At 43.1% G+C, this 20,194-nt stretch overlaps 1 protein-coding gene across 4 annotated transcripts in view; it reads left to right on the top strand.

Moving 5' to 3' along the window:
* Positions 1-2,882: 2,882 nt before the first annotated feature.
* The window catches only part of MSL3 (MSL complex subunit 3), a 36,694-nt gene continuing 19,382 nt past the window's right edge, over positions 2,883-20,194 (top strand). Inside the window, exons 1-9 of one of the 4 annotated variants that reach the window (XM_039481422.1) lie at positions 2,883-3,020; positions 6,476-6,558; positions 9,122-9,217; positions 9,545-9,645; positions 11,161-11,249; positions 12,134-12,256; positions 12,716-12,876; positions 15,725-15,883; positions 16,407-16,669. In XM_039481422.1, the coding sequence (XP_039337356.1) occupies positions 2,922-3,020; positions 6,476-6,558; positions 9,122-9,217; positions 9,545-9,645; positions 11,161-11,249; positions 12,134-12,256; positions 12,716-12,876; positions 15,725-15,883; positions 16,407-16,669 (1,174 nt within the window). In that variant the 5' untranslated portion in view covers positions 2,883-2,921. Of the gene's footprint in view, positions 3,021-3,438; positions 3,919-6,174; positions 6,241-6,475; positions 6,559-9,121; positions 9,218-9,544; positions 9,646-11,160; positions 11,250-12,133; positions 12,257-12,715; positions 12,877-15,724; positions 15,884-16,406; positions 16,670-20,194 lie in introns of those variants that run through there. The other 3 variants (XM_039481448.1, XM_039481443.1, XM_039481432.1) reach the window with 3 other exon arrangements.

A 20,194-nucleotide genomic window follows, 5' to 3' on the forward strand; every position in this document is an offset into this window, starting at 1 on the left:
GGTGGTTTGGATTCTGTAGTTTCCACATCAGAGTGTTGCCCTTTTAAGACTTCTGAAAACATGCTCCACACCATGTCTCTCTCAGATTTTGGAAGGCACTTCAGATTCTTAAACATAGGGTTGAGTGCTGTAGCTATCTTTAGAAATCTCACACTGGTACCTTCTTTGCATTTTGTCAAATCTGCAGTGAAAGTGTTGTTAAAATGAACAATATGCTGGGTCATCATCCGAGACTGCTATAACATGAAATATATGGCATAAATGAAATAAATAAATGTGGGTAAAACAGAGCAGGGGACATACAGTTCTCTCCCAAGGAGTTCAGTCACAAATTTAATTAACACATTATTTTTTTTAATGAGCATCATCAGTGTGTCCTCTGGAATGGTGGCTGAAGCATGAAGGGACATATGAATGTTTAGCATATCTGGCCCATAAATACCTTGCAATGCCGGTGACAAAAGGGCCATGCAAATGCCTGTTCTCACTTTCTGGTGACATTGTAAATAATAAGTGGGCAGCATTATCTCCTGTAAATGTAAACACACTTGTTTGTCTGAGTGACTGACTGAACAAGAAGTAGGACTGAGTGGACTTGTAGGCTCTAAAGTTTTACATTGTTTTGTTTTTGAGTGCAGTTACGTAACAAAAAAAATCTACATTTGTAAGTTGCACTTTCACGACAGAGATTGCATTACAGTACTTGCATGAGGTCAATTGAAAAATACTATTTTTTAAACCATTTTTACAGTGCAGATATTTGTAATAAAAAATAATATACACTTTGATTTCAATGAGAACACAGACTACAATATATTTGAAAAAGTAGAAAAACATCCAAAATATTTAATAAATTTCAGTTGGCATTCTATTGTTTTAATTTTTTTTAAATCACGATTAATTTTTGAGTTAATCACGTGAGTTAACTACAATTAATCGACAGCCCTAGTTCATTTATAAATATGTTCTTTAAGTCACTGCCTCACACATTTGTTTTCTCTTTGTGGGGTATTTTATTGCAATATCTAGAGGGACAAACATCCATCTCAGGCTTATGTTGTGCAGAGTTAATCTGGCTGTATAGTGAGGGGGAAGCTTTGGCAGGATTGGCATCCATGTTTCTTGTTAGGTTCATGAAGGGATTATATATATACACTCAGCAATCCACACTGTGCACAACAAACATATACCTTTGTTTTCATGTATCTCAGATGCTTTTGACCTTTCTAACCATGGGGATCTCAGCAGGGGGAAAACATTTTTCCAAATGATTGAGACAGATCACGAATCACTGACTGGAATATGAGCACTTTCCTAGTTCAGGAAAAAAGACATTTTCAGAATGAGGTTAACAACAAAATGTATGCTACAGGGGAACAGTGCTTCATAGTGAGGAATGAGCAAATGTATGATTGAGGTTTTTATGAAGTGCTTACTACTTACAGCACAATGTGTTACTATCAGATCAATTGAGGTAAAAAGATATGATGTGCAACTGTGCAAGTTATGGTGAGACTGTGCTACAGAAGCTCCAAAATTGCAAACGGGAACACATACACCTCTACCCTGATATAACACGACCCGATATAACACGAATTTGGCTATAACGCGGCAAAGCAGTGTTCCGGGGGGGGGGGGGTGTGTGCGCACTCTGGCGGATCAAAGCAAGTTCGATATAACGTGGTTTCACCTATAACGCGATAAGATTTTTTGGCTCCCGAGGACAGTTTTATATCGGGGTAGAGGTGTACAGGTAATAAAATACTAATGTGAAGGTTTCAATAACATTAATTTGGTTACGTTTCACATGAGTAGAATTTTCAATTGTTGGCTAGTGTTAAATGTATAATTTAAAGTAACTATATGCACTGTCTCTCTAGTTAATGGACGTTAAATACTGGACATTTAATTTTGTGGTTTTGAAAGTTTTTGTGTTTATATAGTATTAAGTTTTTCAGGTTTTCTTTATAGAGTTATTTGTAAGACTGTCTTTGGTCATATATACCGTTATTATATATTTCATGAAAATTTATTTTAATTTATAATCTTAACATAATTATTTTCCTTTTTGTTTAGTGTTGTGGATTCCTCTATGATTATCTTCACATTACAGGTGTAATCTGGATAATTTAGATTGTCAAGAACAGATGCTTATTTTTTTTGAATATTTGACATTACAGATGAAAATAACTAAATTGCCTAAGAACTGCAGATACAATAGTGAAGTTAGCACTAGCATCATGTTGGCAGGCCTTTTAAGGGTAGCTAGGTTCAGCCACACCCCTGTGGGATTAGGGGCCCCTTTCCTGATCAACTGGGTGATTTCTATACAAAGGGCTGAGAACACTGTTTGCAGGAAGACCTACAAAGGCAGAGTGAAAACAAGGAGGAGTCCTTGTGGCGCCTTAGAGACCAACAAATTTATTTGGGCATAAGCTTTCGTGAACCCACTTAATCAATATATTAAATACCTGCTCCTATATTTTCCACTGCGTGCATCTGATGAAGTGGGTTCTAGCTCATGAAAGCTTATACCCAGATAAATGTGTCAGTCTCTAAGGTGCCACAAGCACGTCTCCTTGGTTTTGCTGACACAGAGTAACAGGGCTACCGCTCTAAAGGCGGAGTGAGTTAGCTGGCGGCTCTGCTGGAGGCTGCAGGGAAGGAGCCAGGGACTGGGACTGAAGAGGAGGCAACTGGGCCACGCCCTGGCTCCCACGGGCGGTGACTGGCACATCATCCCCAGAAACGCTCCCTGCGCACCACCCGTCAATCACGCAGCCCAGGGGCGCCACACCCGCTCCTTGCCCCCACCCCTCTCCGTGCCCGCGGCGCGGGGCCCCGGCCGGGGGGCGGGGCTGGCTCAGGCCCCACCCCCGAGAAGGGGGCGGGGCTACTCCACGCTTCGCCATGACGAACAAATGACCGCGCGGGGAATGAGATTGAAGTTCCAGCGAGGCGAGCGCGTTCTCTGCTTCGAGCCCGACCCCACCAAGGCCCAAGTGCTCTATGATGCCAAGGTGACCCGCCGGCCGCGCGCGCGACGCTCCCCAGCCCCGCCCCCCGCCGCGGCACCCTCGCGCGCCCTCCCCTCGCGCCGGGCCCGCACTCGGCGGAAGCGGTTGCTCCGCCCGGCCGGAGGCGCGCGCACGAGAGACAGAGACAGGCCCCGCCCGCCCCGCCCCGCCCGCCGGGGTCTGGCCCAAGGGCTCCTGGCCCTCCCCATTTCCCGCTGGCTCCAGCCGGGCGCCCCGGTCTCTCCGCCGGAGCCTCGGTCGGGCCGCTTCCGCCCCGGGGCGCGGTGCAGCGTCACACCGGGGCCTGGCTGCTGCCGCGGCCCGCCCCGCCAGGGGCAGCAGCCCCGCTGCCTTCGGGCCGCTGCCGTCGCGCCGTGCTCAGCCCCGCGTGCTGCTGGGCCCCTTCCCCGCCGCGCTGAGCGCCCGGAGCCCGGCGGCCCCGGTCCGGACCCGCAGGGGCGTCCGGGCGCCCAGCTCCCCTGGGCGTCAGTCGCCGTCCGGGGCACTTCAGTACCTTGGCGCAGCGGGGCCTGAGGCCGCCAGCGAAGCGCCTCGCCTGCTCCGGGCTGTGTCCTGCCCCGGGGGAGCTCGGCGTGGGAGACGGTGGCAGCTGCGTGGGCTGCCAGTCCCGGGCTCGCTCGTGTAATAAAAGCTGGGAGCGAGGCGATTCCCCCTTCACAGCAGGGCTCTTCCTAGCCTGGAAACAGGAGCGGTGTGAACGGGCCTGGGCCAGACACGCGCGCACCCGCAATTCCTTGTGCACCTGCAAAATAGTCTCCACTCTAGAGTTCAGTCCTAGGAGCCTTTAATAGGTACAGTACTGTTAGGGAGCCCTCCCTGCTAAAAGCGGCTTAAGGTTGGACTTCAAGTCAAAGGTGCTGTTGAATTAAGCAGAAACAGAGTGGGTAAAGTGGCAGTGTGTGATGAATTGCATAGTGTTGGCTAAGTGGTTGACTTCTAGGCATTCTGACTTTAAAAAAAAAAGGTGTAAAAATGTAATATTGGTTTTGGGTGTTAACTAAATAACATTGAAACACCCTTTAAATTAACTCCTAACTCAGGCTGTGTAATGGTGCAGATTCTTGTCTTTCCAGTTTCAGGGACTTCAGCAACTTTGATTATTTTTTTTTCATCACACCCAAAGGATATTTTGAAACCTTTAAATCCAGTTTTCATTTCTGTGATAGAGGACTTTTCAGTTTCTCTCTTTGAAGACTGCCCTTTTAGTTGCTATAAGAACATCCAGGCTTGTATGTCTGACCTGCTCCCTTTAGAGTTCCATTGGGATAGTTGCCTGCAGGAGCTCCTTAAAGTGGGTGTTGCAGAGTTGTGTATTATTTTGTTAATGCTCCCAAATGTATTTGCAAAAGATATAGAAAAACAAAAAGACCCATTCTCTTCTGTGGCCCTGGCTCCTTAGCTGGATCACAACTCCTATGATGGACTGTTTGGTTTCAGAGTAGCAGCCGTGTTAGTCTGTATCCGCAAAAAAAAAAACAGGAGTACTTGTGGCACCTTAAAGACTAACAAATTTATTTTAGCATGAGCTTTCGTGAGCTGCAGCTCACTTCTTCGGATGCATAGAATGGAACACACAGACAGGGGATATTTATACATACAGAGAACATGAAAAGGTGGAAGTATGCATACCAACAAGCAGAGTCTAATCAATTGAGATGAGCTATCGTTAGCAGGAGGAAAAAAACTCCTGCTAACAATAGCTCATCTCAATTGATTAGACTCTGCTTGTTGGTATGCATACTTCCACCTTTTCATGTTCTCTGTATGTATAAATATCCCCTGTCTGTGTGTTCCATTCTATGCATCCGAAGAAGTGAGCTGCAGCTCACGAAAGCTCATGCTAAAATAAATGTTAGTCTTTAAGGTGCCACAAGTACTCCTGTTTTTTTTATGATCGACTGTGTTGATTTAACTGGTGAGAAGACTACAGTGCATCACAGGAGATGTGTTACAGTGAGGTCTAGTGAGGGAGCCAGGCCCATAGAGCAGAATGCGGGCATGAAGCACCTGAACTACACAAGGCACTGCACAGGGCCGGCTCTAGACCCCAGTGCGCCAAGCGCGCGCTTGGGGCGGCAGGCGGCTCCGGTGGACCTCCCGCAGACATGCCTGCGGAGGGTCTGCTGGTCCCGCGGCTCGGCTGGACCTCCTGCAGGCGTGCCTGCGGATGCTCCACCGGAGCTGCGGGACCAGCGGACCCTCCGCAGGCACGTCTGCAGGAGGTCCACTGGAGCCATGGGACCGGCAACCGCCAGAGCACCCCCCCCGCGGCATGCCGCCCTGCTTGGGGGGGCGAAATTGCTAGAGCCGCCCCTGATACTGCAACAGCACAGGTGGATACAAATTAATGTTGACCTGAAACAAAATGTTTTGGTTCAGTTCCGCAAACCAAAATATTTAAATGAAACTGAATTTCTAGTGGAAAATAGAAAAAATTCAGCAACATTGAAATTGTGGGAGCTGCATTTTATGCCCAAAAATCCCAAGCAGAAAATTCCAGTCCATCTCTAGTTAATATAATTGACTTGATTATTGTGAGCATTGTGGAAGAGATGAGGTTTATCAAGGGATTATCCTAAGAAGCACTATGTAACACTCCTGATATGTGTGGTGTGTATGTTGAGTGTGTATTTAAGTCTTAAGTGAGGCACAATTGTCCAGACTAGATTTTAAGTTATTTGGCAAGATTTAAGGCAATCCTTCAGTCTTCTAGATTGTTTATTTTTTTGGGAGATATCAAAGTGAAAGTACTTTGAATTCAAGTCTGTTTATATGAGTAGGTGGAATTGCGGTACTAGATGGAATAAAAGCACACTCTGTGAGGGGCTATGGCTGTATTAGCTTTTAGTATCAAGAATATCTCCATTCTCAAAATCTGCTGTGTTATTTCACTTGGAGTTCAGTTTAGACATTCGCAAAGCATTCTGCAGTTTGGCCCTACATTCTGTTCACGAGAAGTGTTAAATAATTTTAACTAAGCATTTGGTCTTCCTTCTATACCATCATGTTACTGGTTAGTCTCCTGTATTGAAGGTCTGCAGAAGCAACTCATGAAGGAGATAAGGCGGCTACTTGTCCAAATGTGCAAATCCACAATGTTCCATCCCTCTTCTGCAGAGCACTTTTTGGGATGCTTTGGGATGGATAGGAAATGAGGACAGGGCAGGGCCCATTGGTAGTCTCTTCAGTGTTTAGATCTCAGGTCAGTACACAAACATTGTCTATCATCTTTGCTGCTCTTAGTAGTTCCATGGGCTCAGGAGAAGGTGCATGATTTCCTACAGTATGGATGTTCAAAGGCAATTCATTAGGTTTCCATTTACTCATAATTATCCATTCCTTTCTTGCGCCCACAAACCCATTCCCTAAACACTCATTTCTATAGAAAGTGCACTGTAATCTTTGTATTATGCCACATTCTTTGTTTTGTTTTTCAGATTGTTGATATTGTTGTTGGAAAAGATGAGAAGGGCAGAAAGATTCCAGAATATCTGATCCATTTTAATGGTTGGAACAGAAGGTGAGAATATTCAGTGCACCATTTTAAATAAAAAGTTTTTGTATTTACAAAATCTTTTCAGTGGTATGCTGTAGCCTACAGGATGGTGTAGGCTAAGAAATAAGTAGAAGTTAGGTTTGGGGCCTAAATTAGCGTAAGGGTAGAGGAGTATGGGAAATGGAAGTTGCTAGTGTAAGGAAGTTGGAAATAGTGTTATGGGTAGGGCCCTACCAGTTTCACAGCTGTGAAAAACACATCACAGACCGAGAAATAAGCCCTTTTCCATGAAATCTAATCTCCCCAAAATCAGCTGGACTGGGGAGGGACAGGGCATGTCTTTCCCCTGCACAGCTATTATTGGAGGGAGATCAGACCCACCTCCACGGGCAGTGCAAAAGTAAGGTGTACCATCCTCGCTTCTGCGGTGCAGCAGCCCCAGTGCTGGGCTTCAGGTGTCCGCCTCTTGCGGCTCTTGCCAGTGCTCGGGGCACCTGGGCTGGGGGCTCCTATCGCTGCTCGCAATTCCTGCCATGGCTCTGGGCTGCTGCTCTCCGTCCCACCCCCGGCAGCTCCGGCTGGGGCTGGGGGCTGCCCAGGCTTCATCCAGAGCTCAGAGACCTAGGCTGGGGGCTGCCACACCTTGCAGCTCCAGCACCTGCAGGTCCTGCCCAGCTCACCTTACCCCCTCATTCCTTCCATGGCTCCATCTGGGCCTCGGGGCTTCCACTCCTTGTAGCTCCTGCCCGTGCTTGGTGACCTGGCCTAGGAGTCCACAGCTCCATCCCCCGCAGCTCCTGCCAGACTCAGGGCTGCCCCCCGTCACCATGGCTCCTGCCCAGGCTCAGGGACCTTAGTTGGGGGCTGCCACTCCCTGCAGCTCCAGTCGGGACTTGGGACTTTCACTCCCCACAGATCCTGGCTTCCGTCCCCCTTTCCCTCCCTGGCTTCTGGCCAGGCCCAGGGCTGCCGCCCCCACATGGCTCCAGCTGGGGCTCGGGGTGCCCTGGCTCAGGGCTGCTGCCCCCCAAGGCTCCTTTGTGGGCTTCTGGCCACCCAGGCTCGGGGATTCTGGCCCTCTCTTCCTGGCTCCTGCCCAGGCTTGGTGCTTCAGCCCCTGCGGCTTCTGCTGGGGCTCAGGGCGCCCGAGTTTGGGGCTTCAGCCCCCACAGCGCTTGCTGGGGCTTGGGGCTTCCACCCTGTGGCTCTGCCAGGGCCGGGGCCCCCATTTTTGAAATTTTCTGGGGCATCTAGGCATGGGCCCATGAGCCCATGCCTTAATCCACCACTGGCCCTGACTAGCTGCTAGGAGCCCCTGGTTGGGGCACTCCCAGCAGCACTGGGGCGATCGCACCTACTTCCACCTCCAGGAGCCTCCTCCAGCTGCAGGAAACTCCGCAGCTGCTGCCTTCAGAGATGGTCTCTGAAGGCAACACAGAAGTGAGTATGGCAATCCTGCAACCTCCCTACAACAGCTTTGGGCCTCATCACAATCCCCTTTTGGATCAGGACCCCCCACAGTTACAACACAGTGAAATTTCCAGATGCAAGCATCTGAAATTGTGAAATTGACCAATTTTAAGACCCCCGGGGCATGAAATTGACCAACGAGAACCTTGATTTTGGTAGGACCCTAGTTATCGGAAAGTAAGAGTTAGGAAGGATATGGCCCAGGGTTATGATACCATTATGTTTTGGTTATAACTGGTTTGAGCAAGGTTTTTAACGAGTACTTTTAAAAGTTGTGAATGTTTTATTAAAAATTCTATCTATATTGATAGTATGGGAAAGACGTTGACGCAGATGTTAATTTAAATGATGTGTAATATAAAGAGCCAGTAAGAAGGTGGTGGGAATATAATTATGGAAAGGGGCAGTTTAAAGTTACTTAGTATTATAAATGAGTGTAAAAGGAGTAACCTTGCTAAATTTCCAATTAACATAAAAATGTCACTGTTAGGTTCCAGGATTATAAAGCTGTATTTCTCTCTGTTGTTGCACTGATTACCCATTGATAATTTGAGTGTAATTATAATTGTAGTATTTATATTAATTGTGAACATTTCAACATAAAGATTACTATACCTTCATAGGAAGAAATAATACTATAATGAAAAAGGAGGACTTCAGTTATCTTTATTTTGTGAATACTTTTAATCAATGCTTTCTATGGGACTAATTCATTTATGTTGACATATTGGTTTATGGCCCCTGTGTAGTTGGAAACTCAAACTCTATCTCTATCATAATCTGAGTTGCTTGATGGTGAAGTCTGGAAACATTCTGATGTTGACAGAATATTCCTTAACATTAACTTGTTGCTTCAAGTACTGCAACTTATAAAGTTAAGGAGAAAGTCTCAGTCTCTCTCTCTCTCTCTCTCTCATATTTAAAAGGAAAAATAAAGCCAAAGGATGGTGCAAAAAGATGCAAGTCTACATCATATAGTACCACTTAATTCCAGATTTTGCTTCTAAAGAGCTCTAAAATATTACTTTGTAGATGACTGTAAATCTACATTTGTCATTCAGTATTTATTGGTAAAGTCAGTTTCTATTAACATTTTTTTCTTTTGCTCCATATTTAGCTGGGATAGATGGGCAGCTGAAGATCATGTTCTTCGTGATACAGACGAAAACCGCAGATTACAACGTAAATTGGCAAGAAAAGCTGTAGCTCGCATGTAAGGAATACGTTTATCTCTTGCCTTCAAATGGGCTCTTTCTCCAAAAATAAATATCTGTCTGTAATACTTGCTAGCCTTTTATGGCCACAGAGAAGAACAGGGTGGCAGGAGTATAGTAAAATGTAAAAACATTGATGTGTTCACCACCGAATATTGTCCCTCAAGTAAATGATCGTTGAAATAATAAATACAATCACAAACATTCATTGCCCATGCATATTTTATTCTTGCTTTTGCATATAGCATTGCTTCTTATGCTTTGGCAGCAGTAGTAAACAAGTGGAGTAATGACAGATTGAACAATTCACTCAAATTCTTCTTTAGGAGAAGAAAAGGAAGGAAGAAGAGACATTGTCGGCTGCCTGGTGTTGACTCTGTGTTAAAAAGCCTTCCTGCTGAGGAAAACGATGAGAGCAGTGAAAATTGTGAGTTGTCTTCTCTTTGATTTGATGACTACACTTGCATCATGCTATTTACAAAATTAACTTATTAAACTACTGTAGCATCTCAATTTTACAAACTTCAGTCTTCTGAACAACCAGTTATATGAAACAATTTTTCCTGAGTAGATGGAGGGGGGGGAACACATAACAAAAGTGATGTTGATGAGGAACAAGTTGACATCCCTTCACATTCTGATGCCTTCATTGTGTTGGTAATCACTTTGCAGTGATTTGAAGGACAAGAAAACAATGCAGGGCACCATACTGCAACGTATCCTGTATATACTGTAAATTGAGATGCTCAGTTTTATGAACTCGATCCTCAAATCATTCATAAAACAAGTTTTACTGTAATTGTGCAAACTGAACAATCTGATTTGCTACTGGATTTGGTATTATAGGCATGTAATAGCACTGGCTAGAATCTTAATATAACCATATGAAATATATTAATAGTTTTTTATAAAAAATGAGCAGATGTTACACCAAGATATCCTCCTCCTCTCCCTACCCTTGAGGCAGACAGTACTTTTTGCTTCACCCTCATTCAGCTCTTCTGGGCACTCTGGCCCAGATTTTTAAAGCTATTTAGGTGTTGCTGCTCTCAGCTTGTCAACATCTAACTGATTTAGGAGCTTAAATCTCATATTCAACAAGGGATTTAGGCATGTAGTTGTTGCGATGCAGAGAACAGCAGCACCTAAATATCTTTAAAAATCTGGCCTCTACCCTTTGCTCTGAGAGTAGTGTTGCTCTGTCTGGCCCCAGCCTCTCCTGTTGTCCTTGCCTTGCTTGCGCAGTTACCATTTTGGCTTGTCCTGATCTTCTGGGAAACAGGATTTTTCCCTACCTGCATGGTAAAGAGGTCCGTTTCTTGCCTCCAGCATGCTGGTGGTTGTTCCTGGCCTCTTTCTTCTATCACCCATCTAGTCCAGGTCATTTTTCCAGTAACTTTACGGTCTGTTTGTATTGTTTTGCAGGGTCAACACTTCATTAGTATGCTGGCCATTGTCATTCCTCTGATTCAGACATCTTTACATCGTTATTATTTACCACTTTTTCATTTCAACATTTGGTATAACTTGTTCACAACTTGCATTTGGGCATATGAAGTGATATTTATTTAAAAGCTTTTTCTTCTTTTTGCCTTTTTAAGCTGAATACTGTAACCTTTTGCTTACAACGAGAGTCCAGTGAAAATTAAAAGAGCTACTGGTTGTTGAAAAATTTTGTGAATTTGCATATAATGGGGAATGTTCATATTTAAAGTTGATATATGAACATTCTGTTTGTTTGAGCTTCCTAACTATTGCACACTAAAATACTTAAAATATTCCTTCAGCATTTCTAGTTTATACCTCATTACAAAAAACAAACCAAACAGCCTTGAATTAAATGTTACAAAGTGAAAAATTGTTGGGTATGAATCTCTGTCCAATGTAATATGCAGAATAAATTTGTTAAATATCAAAGATAACTCATTTCTCTCTTAAACAGCTATAAGTAGTTCTTCTGATGACAGTGATGAAGGAACCGATGAAGAAATAAAAAGTGAAGAAAGTGACATTGAAGAGAGGACAGACATGGTATATTCCTATGAGCTCCCTTGATTTTAATAATACTTAGTATTTTGCATGATTGAAAACTGGGAAAATTGAGATAGGTTAAGTGAATTAATTGCTCAAGGCCATGCAGCATGTAGTCATAGGGCCAGGACTAGAACTCATGATTTTTTGACTCTTAATAGAGGTCTTATTGTAGTAGAGCTATTCAAACTCCTAGAAGATGTTTTATTCCCTTAGGTGGCATTGATCTCAATACAAAATGTATTAACTTGGATTTGTTCCTCTCATTCTATTTCCACTCTTAAGGTCTGCCAGCAAACAGCACTACCCGGATTTATAGTTAGTGTAAAATGTTACTAGTCTCTTCAGGTGAAGCAGATTCTAATGCCATCAGGATTTTAATGGCTGATGTACAGAGTTTCTTTAAAGAGGGTCTGCCAACTCAAATTAGGCTAAAATTTAGACCTATTTGTAAGAAACTAAGACCAGTAGAAATATTTCCACTGTACAAAAACGTCAGTGGAAACAGGTGTGTGAAAGCTGTTTATAATCTAAACACTGCAGGAGAGATCATTTGAAAGTGAAATTGGTTATAAACAAACAAAAAGTGACCTAATTGATAATTTAATTATTATTAAATTAAATTTAATGTGAATGAGCAAAAAGCAAACAGGAAAACAGTGAAAAAACAAATAGAATTTTTAAAACACGACTTTCACATAAATTGAAGGTGTTACTGGTAAGAAACTACATTGTACTGTTACATGTATTTTACCATACAAGTAATTAGATTCAGTTTCTATTTTGCAGAAATTTTAAAATTTGATCTAGTTTTGCCTAAAATACTACAGTAATTAACTAGTAACACTAATCATTTTTTCTTACACTGATTTGTGCTGTTGCAGAAAGAAGAACAAGAGATTCACAGTAAAAGGGATATGGAAGAAAGAGCAATAAGTATAGAAATTCCTGAAGTTCTGAAAAAAAAGCTTGAAGAAGACTGTTATTATATTAACAGGAGAAAACGGGTATGATTGGCTAAATGAGGGAGAGTATAAGAAACAAATACCTGAAGGCAGTCAAAAGTTGTACTTGCATGTAGTGATTTCCATTATTTTATCTAACTTGTTTTCACAGCAAAACTTCTAAGATTTCAGGGGATAAGGCTTCTAAATTACTAGAGTACTGAATTAACAATATATTAATCTGTAAAATGGGGGTTCACATCTTTATTTGGTTTTGTTTTAGGAAACTTGGAATAGAACATTGAGCTAATCCCCTTCTATCATATTTATATGTTCCCCAAAACTGGACACACAAGGGATTGAGCAAAAGTATAATTTAAGGAGCAAATTTGAAATATAGGTATAAAGTTTTGCTGAATAGGCTAGTTAATTAGGCTAGGCAGTGGGTCACAAGTTAATGTTGTGGCTCATTGCTTAAATCCATAATTGTATTATTTGACAGTCATCAAATTGTCTCTTCAGCTAGTGAAACTGCCTTGTCAGAGAAATATAATAACTATCTTGGAGTCATATGTGAAGAATTTTGCCATTAATGCAGCGTTTTCAGCTAATGAAAGATCTCGCCACCATCAAATGACTTCACATGTCAACATGAACCTTCATTATGTCCCACCAGAAAAGAAGTAAGTCATGTTTAACATTTGTTTGGATGTAGAGGAAGAACGGATTTGAATTTCAAGCCCAGGTTTTAGGTGTGTGCTTTTGTGCCCATCCATATACAGTGGACTCATACCCCAGTGTATAAGACAGCACAACAATATCAGGACAACTTTATGTTTAGAGATGAGAAAATTACTCTTATCCAAAGAGTTGATGTTGGAATTGCTAATAATAATACAGGGATATTACCACAATACTAATTTAACCATAAAGTCCTTTATTAAGGCCAAATGGTATTTTATACAATTGCTCTAAACATGCCTAACAGCCCAAAGGATGAGCAGTCACTGCACCCAAATACAGCAACAAAGCATTCATAAGCGTGTGATCAGTATACTTACAGATAGTTTCCCCTACATTTGGCATTCTCACCCTGGTGTTCTTCTGCATGATCAGGTAGGGTCTGACAAAGAACCCTCAAATTCATAGCTTTTTATACCCTTCAACAAACAAATGATGTCATAGCTATTACTACTTTAGCTACGAAACAATTTGAGACAGTTCACCCTTATTTCCAGTATTAATCCAGACAAGATTTACAGCCTCCTTTTTCCCCAAGGCCTCTCCTCCTTGCTGACCAGTAGCTTTTTTTGTTGCACCTGGGTTCACATGGGGCTTTACTTTTTAAAATAATACTGGTCTGTGGGATGGGAAGCTCCATCCTGGCTCCTTCTTGGACAGATTCTCTCTTATTTAAAACCGTCTGCAGTCACCCCTTTTGGTCAGAGGTCCTCTTTTTAGAGACTTCACCTTACTTTATTAGTTATTCTTTGAACCAACATCCTCCCTAGTTAATTTCTTTTGGCCTTAGATTATTACTTTCAAGACCACCTTTCTGCTTGCTAGTTAGGTCCTTTCATTACAGCACATATATTTCCTTAACTGAATTTAAACTAACTAATTATTTAATTTCATATTTATTCTGTATTTACATTACAATAAAACATCACTCTCCCCTTCTGTCACATAAGTCAAGGCTTCTATTTTAGCCATTTTGTTAAGAATTTCTGTATATATGGGGCATTTTCACCTCTGCATGACAAGAATCTAATTTTGAGCACTAAGAGGTACCTATCTTCCACTGCAGAGGCTGGTGTGAGACACCCCCTGCTGAAGTAAAGTTAAACTTTGAGCTTTATGAGTTGGTCAAGTTATAAGAGCGCAAACTTCAAAAGTGCAGGTGTATCACAAAATGCCTTCAGAGGACACCAGTTACAGGCAAGTCACTTTCTTGTGTGATTAGGCTGCCGAATGCTCTTAATCTCAAGGATCACTATGCAGTGAAGATAAATGTGTGTAGTGATAAAACATCCATACATGGCGTGTTGGTGATTTTTTTGAAACTTATGATCTCTCCTGCTCCGGGGTTAACTCCTCTTAAAGTAACAGTCCAAATGGATGGGCTGTCCTATTTCAGGTTAACATTGGGGTGTAGTCTTTAATCCTTTTAAAAAACAAACAAACTTTAATTTGTTTTGTCATATTCTGTTTTAGCAATTCAGAATTTTCTTATTCCCTGCAGTGCTTCAGTTTGTACTATCATGTATCATTCACTATTTTGACAGGATAATGATACTTAGGTTCTTTTTGCAGTACGATATCCCAAACCAGTGCTTATCATGAGACATCAGAAATAGGAACAGAGAACTCTGTGTACTTTTTTATTAATTTAAACTAGTGTATGTGTACTAATTGAGACTATTAGATTTTTAAATGTTGATTTAAATAAAATAAATTACAGCTAATGGGAGCTGTGGGAAGCACCGGGCCAGCACGTCTCTGTTGCCCGCTGCTTCCCACAGCTCCCATTGGCCGGGAAGGACGAACTGCAGCCACTGGGAGCTGCGGGGGGCCGTGCCTGCTGATGGTCAATGTCAGCAAAATGTTTTACTACTCGCAATCAGATTACCCTGATGGGCTGCATGCGGCCCGTGGCCCGCTGGTTGCCCACCACGGCTGTAAGTAGAGACTTCAAAGCAACAATTCCAGGACTCTTTGTCACTTACAAGCAAATTAAGGTCAAGGGATTATCTGTCACCTAAATTAGAGAAACTCCGTCCTCCTTACTGTTCACAAAGAGTCAACTATATAATGAAATGGTATGCACTGTTTGAAAAACAGTGCTTTCCCAAAAGCTGTATTCCTTTGTCCTTTCTTTCCCATACTTTTTCACACCATTCTATGGTCTGTTTATGTGAACTTACAGGTATTTCCTTTGGTGTCTTTATTAATGGGAGTGTCCCAGCTTTTCACCCATATTAACAACACCCATGTGAGATAGAGTTGCCCTATTTTGTAGACCAGGGGTGGGAAATTTTTGGCCCCAGGGCCACATCTGGGTGGGAAATTGCATGCAGGGCCATGAATTTAGGGCTAGGGCAGGGGGCTGGGGTGCGGAAGGGAGTGCAGTGTGCAGGAAGGCTCAGGGCGGGGGTTGGGGTGCAGGAGGAGGTGCAAGGTGCAGCAGGGGGCTCAGGGCAGGGGTGCAGGAGGGGTGCGGCAGGGAGTTGAGGTGCAGGGTGCAAGAGGGTTCGAGGTGCGGGCTCTGGCCCAGCGTTGCTTTCCTGGAGCAGCTCCAGGGTGGCGGTAGCCCACTGCAGGGCTAACACCGGCTCCCTGCCTGCCCTGGCCCCGTGCCGTGCCACTACCAGAAGCGCCAGCACCATGTCCCTGTGGCCCTTGGGAGAGAGGGGGGCAGAGGGCACCACGTGCTGCCCTCACCTTGGGTACCTCTCCCGAAGCTCCCATTGGCTGCGGTTCCCTAACCTAGAACTGAATCCTCCTCTCCCTCCTTTTCAACCTTTTCTCTAGTGTTGAGTTATGTAAAGAAATGGTGGATGGACTGAGGATAACCTTTGACTTCATTCTTCCATTGATCTTGCTCTATCCCTATGAGCAAGCACAGTTTAAGAAGGTGACTTCATCCAAATTCTTTCTTCCAATCAAAGAAAATGCAGCAAACACTAACAGGTAAGTTGGATAGACTCTGAATTGTGTCATGAGGCAGTAAATACATTATTTTGTTGAGCACTGAAATACATTTTGAAATAGGGTGATTAATCATAACGTTGCATTTGTATTTCAGAATAGCTTTTATAAAATCTTGAACAAAAACCATTGTTTTTGTGGGTTTTTTTTGTCCTGGTTTGGAATTTTTGTTGCAACCAGAAGGTTAACTTAACCTCGGAAAGAAATTAAGGTAGAACTAAGTGGTATAGAAGGAAACTGAAAATTTGGGAATAGATTAAGGTTTACATTTGTTTAATTGGTGTAAAGGGCTTCAACATTTGAAAAATAAATACTTATATTTGGGAAACTCAACATTTTAAATAATAAGCCACATTGTCCCCCAATTTTCAAAAGGACACTTTAACTCTAATTTGGAAAATTATTTAGCTAGATCCGAGAAGACAGGATTTTTTTTTTTTTTTTTTAAATCTGGAAAGCTGTTCTCTTTTATAATTATATGAGAGGCTTTCTCCTCATTTCCTAGAAATCAGGAGGAGCTATCCCCGAGTCCACCTCTGCTGAATCCACCAACTCCTCAATCCACAGACAGTCAGCCTACAACAGGAGAGCCAGCAACACCCAAGAGGCGAAAAGCTGAGCCTGAAATACTACAGTCTCTGAGGCGTTCTACACGTCATACATCGAACTGCGACAGGTTGTCAGAAAGTAGTGCATCTCCACAACCTAAACGACGGCATCTCGATACGCCCGCTTCAATGCCAAAACTGTTTTTGCATCTGGAAAAAAGTAGGTTTCAGTTTTATGATATTAATGTAGATCACAACACCTTTGTGGGCTGCAGAACAAATATGTTTGTCTTGAGTAGTTCCTTGTTGTCATATTAACCTTTTGCCTCTAATTTTTTATGTACAAATGGGAAATCTGTAGCGACTGTGGGGGAGTTTTAAGCAAGTAATGGAAACTGGGCAGAGAATGGCTTTTGTGAGACTCATGGGAAAGACTTGGAAGTAGGTAGGACCAGTAGTGGAGAGGTGAGATTGTAGTAAAGGGAGAGCCAGCTAAGTGAGAGGACCCTGAGTGCTGACTGGCCTACTGTCACACAGAAGCTGCAGCTGTGACACATGGTAGAGAAGAGGAGATGAAGCTGCATGCTGGGATTGTGAAGAGGTAACTTTTTAGGGAGTTAAGGGAGAAGAGCTGGTCAGTATGTTCCATTTGTTTAGGTAAGGGCAAAGCACTTCTGAAGTACTGGGATGTTTTTGTTTGCCAGCTTTTTCCAGTGTGCTGAATTATACATACTGTTTCCAGTATAACTGTTTTATGCACAGAAGAGTTTCTGTTCTGAAACTTCTTACATTTCCAACACATTATAAAGAATCCATTGCCCAGTATGAAGGATCCTACCTTACTCTTGTCCCTCCCAGCCTCCCCTTTAAAAATAAAAAAATAATATCCATGATGTCAGAAATAGGAACTGTAAATTGAGTTGAAGAAAAACTTTTTCCCCCCTCTCTCTGTCCTGTTCACTAATTACTTTTGTTCTTTTTAGGTAAAACCTTCTATATTCTGTATGGCTTCTAAACTAATAATAGGTACACTTTGCCACTTTGTGGGCAACAAATGAAACTTTTTACTTATTCACACTTTCACTAGTAGAGGGCATCTCATAGCTCGTTACACTTGATAGATGTATTATTGTTCTTGTAGGCTGTCCCAGGTGATTGCTCATCCCACTGATGTGGGCGGCAGGGGTGGGGGGGTGTCCACTGGGACTCAGTATTCTTGGCAGATTTTGACTAGTCTGGGAACTTGAGGGTGGGGGGAAAAGAGTTGCAGAATAATACTTTGCTGGGGGGCTGGCTGCTGGCTGCTCTGTGGGTGGAGGGTCTCTGGTCTGGGGGGGGTCTGGCCAAGCAGGCCTCAATGCCCCTGTGCCCACCAGGCCACTTCTGGATTGACATGTTGGAGACCTGGGGATGAAGAAGTTTAGATTAGTGATTGTGGTGTTGGAAAAAACTGGTTGCCTGGCTTTCACATGATGGTCAGCAGCTTTGAAAATCAGGCCAAAAGTTTTCAATTGAGCTTTCAGATGGGAGGAGGGATAGCTCAGGGGTTTGAGCATTGGCCTGCTAAACCCAGGGTTGTTAGTTCAATCCTTGAGGGGGCCACTTAAGGATCTGGGGCAAAATCAGTACTTGGTCCTGCTAGTGAAGGAAGGGGGCTGGACTCAATGACCCTTCAGGGTCCCTTCCAGTTCTAGGAGATAGGTATATCTCCATTATTAATTAAATTTCTGATGGTTGAGTGGCACTCACAGGAACAGTTCTTTTTAGTTCAAGTCTGCACAAACTGCCTCATTCACATTGTCCACACGCATGTGTGACTTTTCTGACCTTGTAATTCATTTAATTCAGACATTTAAATGAGCTTTGATCATCAGGAAAAATTACTCTAAAAATGGATTCCATGTTGTTGTCTGTCCCAAAGCAAAATTAGGGAACAGGGTCATAAAGTCATCGTTTTTCAGAATAAAAATGCAGATCTGCTCTTTTTTTTAATTTTATTTATATATATATATATATAGTTCTTGTATATATTCAGTCATGTAGGTAGGTAGGACCCTACCATATTCACAGCCATGAAAAACACATTACAGACCATGAAATCGGGTGTTGTCTCCCCCCAATGAAATCTGATCTTTTGTGTTATTTTACCCTATACTATACCAAGTTAATGGGGGAGACCAGAGTTTCTTAAATTGGGGGTCCTGACCCAAAAGGGAGTTGCAGGGGAGGGCGGGTCACAAGGTTATTTTAAGTATCAGAGGGGTAGCCGTGTTAGTCTGGATCTGTAAAAGCAGCAAAGAATCCTGTGGCACCTTATAGACTAACAGACGTTTTGGAGCATGAGCTTTCATGGGTGAATACCCACTTTGTCAGATGCCGGTATCTGACGAAGTGGGTATTCACCCACGAAAGCTCATGCTCCAAAACGTCTGCAAGGCTATTTTAGTGGGAGACTGTGGTATTGCCACCCTTACTTCTGCACTGCCTTCAGAACTGGGTGGCTGGAAAACGGCAGCTATCGGCTGGACGCTCTGCTCTGAGGGCAGCACCCTGCCAGCATCAGCGCAGAAGTAAGAGTGGCAAAGCCTACGGTGCCTCCTTACTTCTGCACAGCTTTCTTCAGAGAGTGGCGGCTGACTGAGGGCCCAGCTCTGCAGGCAGCAGCGCAGAAGTAAGGGTGGTGATACCATACCATGCCATCCTTACTTCTGTGCTGCTGCTGGCAGCAGACTGGCTTCAGAGCAGGCCTTCTGTCCAGCAGTCGCTGCTCTCTGGCCACCGAGCTCTGAAGGCAGCGCCACCACCTGTAGCAATGCAGAAGTAAGGGTAGCAGCATCGCAAACCCCCCTGCCCCCCCACTACACACAATGACCTTATGACCCCCCCCAGCTCCTTTTTGGGTCAGGACCCCCTATGATTACACCATAAAATTTCAGATTTATATAGCTGAAATCATGACATTTACAATTTTTAAAAATCCTATAACTGTGAAATTGACCAAAATGGACCCTGAATTAGGTAGGGCCCTACATATAGGCATACTTTATTTTTATCCCTGGTGAATCAACACAGCTGCGGGAGTGAACTGGATACTTTTCTGGTTGTTATATAACTAGAATTATTGATAGTTCCAGTGGTAGGATGATCTGTGCAAACCTTGTTGTCTTCTAATTATTTCTCCTGTTAGACCATTGCCTCTCCAGTAAAGGCAACTAAAGACAGCTTTTTAGTCTTTTAGCAGTGATAATAGAACCAGAAAGAAAACAGCTGGACTTTAACATTGCGATTGAGTTTGCAATGCTGTCTGTTAGAAAACACTTGTAAACCTGAACAAATTTGATCTGGAAATTTATTTGGACACAACGCTTTCACAACTCTCCAATATCAGTTCTACAAAGTAATTTGTTTTTCTAGCATTGACCCTCTTCTAAAGTATTGCAAGAGTGTTTCAGGGCTGAAGGCTGAAAAGCCAATGGGTGGGCTGAGGGATTGGACCAAGTTCTGGAACTCTTCTCGCTTAAACCCATCTGCACCACTTGCCGTCCCCCTTGATAACTTTACACAAAAGCTGCCAACTTTACTGATTGGTGCAGGTCAGAAATGAAGGGCAATGGTGTTTTGTTTTTGTTTTTTGTGGGCAGATTTGATAAACTCGTGATAGGTGTTTTGCATATTCAGTTTGTTCCTATGTTTAAAATTTTAAAGGTTTTAGCAGCAGGGGTTGACTCTGTTTAATAGCTGCATA

This window comes from Mauremys reevesii, linkage group 1, assembly GCF_016161935.1.
Source record: "Mauremys reevesii isolate NIE-2019 linkage group 1, ASM1616193v1, whole genome shotgun sequence".
In the NCBI taxonomy this organism is placed as follows: domain Eukaryota; kingdom Metazoa; phylum Chordata; order Testudines; family Geoemydidae; genus Mauremys; species Mauremys reevesii.